Below are 5,413 nucleotides of genomic sequence, written 5' to 3'. Positions count from 1 at the left end.
GTTCAGGTGGGAAAGAGTTAAAGTGTAGGGAGTGAAAGTTGCCAGAACTGGGATTAGAACTGGTGGACTACAGAGAAGCTGGCTGAGGAACTGAGGACTGGGTTTACTTAAGGTAGACTGGGGCTGGAAACTGAGGCAGACAGCTGAGATGGGGGGGGAGGGCAAATAAGTGGGGGCAAGGAGGAGACAGCCAGGAAAAAAAACTGAGGCAGAAACCTAGTTGCTCAGGGGAAAAGGAAAAGGCAGTAGGGATAAGACAGTGGCAAAGAAACCAAGGGGTTTAGAGGCAGAGAGGAGCTCAGGACAGGTGTTGGAGATGGCAGTGAGCCAGAAGCGGGAGAGGGAGAAATGAGACAGAAGTTAGAGGGGCAAGGAGCAGAGATTGGAGCAGTGGCAAACCATAGTAAAGCAAAACCCAATTTAGGGGTCTAAATAACAGTTTTATTAAACAGACAACACACTGACACAGCCCCATGAAGTTATTGGTTCGCACACATGAGCACTCACAATGGCAGCAGGAGAAAGAGACTCTGGAAGTGTTGGAGTCCAGGTAGGGAAGAGAAGCAGAGCCCAAGTCCTTGGTTGCAGAGGGGGTGGGGGGTGTTAGCTACCTATCCAGGCTGGAAAGCGGTCCTTGTCCAGTAGGTGTTGTCCAGAGAGGGATTGCCGGCAGGGCCTCTGGGTGGATAGGTGATGTGGCATGGTGCTAGTCCAGATGGAGAGGGCGTCCCACTGCATCTGTCTTCACTGCCCCTTTTTATCAGGGCAGACCTTGTATGTCCTTAGTAGCAGGAGGCATGCCCAGGCAAGGGTCAGCCCCTGGTGTACTGAGCATGTGTGCTCCATGCAGGGATGTGCAGTTTCGGGTGTCTGTAATGGTGGGGTACAATGGTAGAGTTGCTCGTTCTTCAGGGTCTTTTGTCTTTCAAATGCTGGGTTCTTGTCTCTGTTCCTGGGTGAGGTCCATGGTTTCTGGATGAATCAATGCAAGGTGATGGCTCAGTCGTTACAGGCCATTCAGTAGAGGCCTGCTACCATTGTATTTTAATCATTCCCAATCACTCTTATTCATCCAGGAACCAATTTACATGGAAGGGGTACATGACTCATACAGTTGCAACACAGGGGATGCATGGGCAGAGGACACAAGGTGGAGGCTTGACATATTAAATGGAAACTTGGCATGACTTACGCTAACTTACATATATAGGCCTAAAACAGTAATCACACAATATAAAAGCAGTACAAACATAATAATTATCACTTATAAAACAACGGATATCGATATCAAAATAGCAGAGAATTTATTTGCAAAGAGGGGAGAGAAAAATAAAACTACCTAAAATAAAATGTTAATGCTTATCCTACTTATTTATAGGGAATAGAGAGGGAAAGAAAAAGTCAGAAATGGTTGGGGAAGGGGAGGTAATGCATTTTAAAATAAATTTAAAAAAAGAAAAACTGGGGGTTTTGCTACAACGACACCAAGATTTGGGGCGAGGTGGGCATGCTAGAAGGGAGAGACAGGATACACCTGGATCTGGACAGGTTACAGGGGTGGGTGAATGTAAATAGGATGGGATTCAACACTGACAAGTGCAAAGTACTGTACTTGGGCAGAAAGAACCAGGAGCATACCTATAGGGTGGGGAATTCCCTTCTCGAAAGCACAGTGGCAGAAAGAGATCTTGGAGTCATTACTGATTCTAAAATGAACATGGCCCACCAATGTGAGGATGCCGTAACCTTACCTTGTCATGTATCCACAGATGCATCATGAGCAGGTCCAAGGAGGTGATCCTCCCCCTCTATGCGACACTAGTCAGGCCACAGTTAGAGTACTGCATGCAGTTGTGGGCACCGCGCTGCCGGAGGGATGTGGACAGCATCGAGCTGAGAAGGGCCACTCACATGATCAGGGGGTACCAGGGCAGACCCTACAAGGAGAGGCTACGGGACTTGAACCTGTTCAGCCTTCATAAGAGAAGGCTGAGAGGGGATCTGGTGGCTGTCTATAAACTTACCAGGGGGGGACCAGAGGGAAATGGGTGGGACTCTGTTCCCCCGAGCACCTCCTGGAGTAACAAGGAATAACGGCCACAAGTCAGGAGGCACTACTTCACAGTCAGGGCAGCCAGGATCTGGAACTAGCTTCCAAGGGAAGTGGTGCTGACTTCTACCATAGGGGTCTTTAAAAGGAGGTTTGATAATTACCTAGCTGGGGTCATATGAGCTTAAACTTACCAGGGGTCAAATGAGCCCAGTATTCATTTCTGCCCAGGGCAGGGGGTCGGACTTGATGATCCGATCAGGTCGCTTCTGACCCTACATCTATGAACCTATGAACATTAAACATGTTATAAAAAGCGTAAAAATTAGCAGATGTACACCGTTAGATAAAGAATCCAAAACTACATCAAACTTGTTTTTAAATTATCTTAGATTTCAAGATAGCCATGTGTCTTCAAGTGTTTAGTGTGGCTTGTTTTTCTTTGTTAGACTCATCAGCTGCACAGAACGTAAAGGCTCGGCAGGCTGTATCTCGGGTCAGTCGTGAGGAGCTGGAAGACCGATTCCTGCGGTTACATGATGAAAACATTTTACTTAAACAACATGCACGAAAGCAAGAGGATAAAATTAAAAGGTTTGAAATGTTATTCTTTTAAGCCAAAATCACATTGAGTGATTATGCTTTTGAAGCCTTAATTATCATTGAGTTAAAGTTGTGTAAAAAGACCTTTTTAAAGTGGATGCCTTAGTTCTTCTAACATTTCCCATAGGACACTTATAGGCACATCTGTGCTATATGTATCCAGTGTTCTCAACTTGCTCTACTCAGCTTTTTTCCACTTAAAAACAGTACATGGTTCCTGAAAGCAGCAAGCAAAGTTCTTGAGTGACACTTAGTTCCCAGCTATATAGAGATCTCCTGCTGGTATAGGAAAAAGACTTTCAGTACTACTGGAATTCTGACACAGCAGAAGTGAAAAATCCAAAAGGGGTAAGAGGGAGGGTAAGGGAAATTAAGGAAGGGAGGGACTGAAAAGAAACAATCAACACATGCATTGTTAGTGGGAAGAGTGAACAGAAGCCAGTACAACCTTCTCATAGTCGGACCAAAGCTAAGTTTGGTAAAATAAGAGATGTAGAAAAGAATAAAGATTCCCCATGCTGTTGTGATGGCAGGTATTAGAAGTTACTAGGTAAATACTGATCTCTAATCAGTGAAAAAGTGATGGAAGGTAAAATCATGAAGGAGGAAAAAAAGAGAATGCTGGCAGAAGGAGAGAAGAAATGGGGAAAAAAGTAGACCCAGGTAGCTTATAAGAAAAAAAGAAATGGGTAAATCTAGGATGAATCTATCCATGTGTGTGTATATATGTGTGTGTTGCAGTCAAAAACAGGATTCAAACATAGTTCAGTTAAGGACTGAGCTGACACCTCATTCAATTAATGACAGAAAGCCCTTAATAACTATCACAAATGAGCTGTAAAACTAAATGACAGAAACAGGCTCCTTCTCAATATTCAGTAAATGAGCTATCAAAAATCCTAGTATACGTTAGCTGCAATAGTGTCTCTCACTAATGCAAGCAAGAAGTGGTTTCTGTCTTTGCAGCCTTTACCGGGTGTGGATCCGTCACTGAGAATGATCAGTTAGGTGCAGGTTACAATGTTACAGTGATTTCTTTCTCCCTCCTGGAGTACACATCTTGCCACCAACTCTGGTTTTGTTCTTACACTCTTTAGTTGTATAGCTTCAAAGCATTCCTCCTTGATAGTTGGTTGATTAAAGTGTGAACAGGTAGGGAGGGACCATCATATTACAATTGCTAACTGCTCAGATCCTGTTTTGGATCACCCAGTTGTAAAACTTGTTTTTGATCAGTCCAGAGGTTACGCTTCACTCATAGAGGATGGGTCTTGATTGACTGAATGGGATACCTTGAGGCACTGCTTACAGGACACTGTTTGGGATAGTTGTTTTAACAGTGGGGCAGAACCCAAAATATTCTAAACCGGTGATGGTCTATGGAGACGTTTGTAAAACTCCAAATAGACATTGAATGCCTGTTCTGAGAAATATACTTTGATCAAGAGAAGATGTGTCAACAAGGGGGGATACAGTCCTATAAGGAGATGCAGTTATTTATGAATGGTTTAGCATAATAAAACATTGGGTATATTTGCAATTAGCACAGGAGACGAAATCAATTGGGCTTCATTTCGCAAAGTCCCAGTCACAATCCTGCATTCCTGTGCAAGATGCACTGTTATTTTGATTTGGTCATTTAAATTTCATTTGTAGGTCTTGCCAAGCTTTCATCGTCATCAGCATGCGCGCGCGCACACACACACACACACACACACACACACTCTCTCTCTAACTTTATTCAACATTATTAATTAATGCAGGCATGAGTACACAAGACATTTACTGCAGAGTTGTTTAATTAGCTCTGTAGTAAATGTCTTGGTGTCTACACATGCAGTGCTATTAGCACAGACTAAACTAATTAATAGACCTGTGTGAAATAGCAAGTATTTGCTTCGGATTCGGATTCAGCTGATTCAGATAACAGTGATTCAGTCTGGAGATTCAAATCACTGTCCCAAATCAATTTGGCTGAATCAGATCCAAAAGATTTGGTGCCACTTAGGAAATTCAGCCATAGACTAAACAGGCAGCTGACATAGCTGCCTCCAACTAGTAAGTTGGTTGGGGTTGGAGGAGGGAGGGAGGGATTGGGGCTGGGGCTGGGGCTGGGGCTGGGACAAGCTGCCCAGCCAGGCCAGCGGGAGTGTTATTCGGGGAGGGGAGCGGGATGCAGACTCAGCAGCACTGGGAGTGGGGACTCTGCCCTGCTGCCACTTACCCACCCGGAGCAGGGCATGGGGCAGGATGCAGACACAGCTCCCTGCGGATGGAAGGGGGCAAGCGGCAGAGGGCATAGCCCTCACTCCCAGTGCTGCCACACCCACATCCCACACTGGCTGGGCAAGTGGTGGCAGGGCAAAGCCTCCACTCCGAGGGTGGCAGGGCAAAGCCTCTGCTCAGAGCGCTGATGCTGGGGCTATGCCCTGTTGCTGCTTGCCCTCTTAGGCCCAGAGTGAGCTGCACCTGCATCTCCTCCCTCTCCCCACCACCACTGTGGTGGACAAACAGGAGCAAGGCATAGCTCCTGCTCCCAGTGCTGCTGCACCCTCATCAGCACTCAGAATGGGGACTTTGCCCTGCTGCCGCTTGCCAGCCCACACAGGAAAATTGGCATTGCCAACGCTTGCCAGTTGGCATGGCCAGGCCCAGGATGTCGGCACAGCAGCGCTGGGAGTGGAGGCTATGCCGTGCTGCCGCTTGCACCCTTCTGCCTGGAGTGAGCCGTGCCTGCATCCCACCCCCTCACCCCGCGCC

General features: G+C 46.3%; 1 protein-coding gene across 3 annotated transcripts in view; it reads left to right on the top strand.

Moving 5' to 3' along the window:
- Positions 1–5,413, top strand: part of RPGRIP1L (RPGRIP1 like) — a 168,417-nt gene that overhangs the window by 1,214 nt on the left and 161,790 nt on the right. For all 3 annotated transcript variants that reach the window (XM_019505718.1, XM_019505720.1, XM_019505719.1), the window contains exon 2: positions 2,500–2,644. In XM_019505718.1, coding sequence (XP_019361263.1) covers positions 2,500–2,644 — 145 coding nt within the window. The remainder of the gene's footprint in view (positions 1–2,499; positions 2,645–5,413) is intronic.

The sequence above is a fragment of the Gavialis gangeticus genome, unplaced genomic scaffold (genome assembly GCF_001723915.1).
Source record: "Gavialis gangeticus isolate Ggan-Ray unplaced genomic scaffold, GavGan_comp1, whole genome shotgun sequence".
Classification (NCBI taxonomy): domain Eukaryota; kingdom Metazoa; phylum Chordata; order Crocodylia; family Gavialidae; genus Gavialis; species Gavialis gangeticus.
Note: the sequence above shows the minus strand (reverse complement) of the source record. Positions and strands in the feature narration are given on the sequence as shown.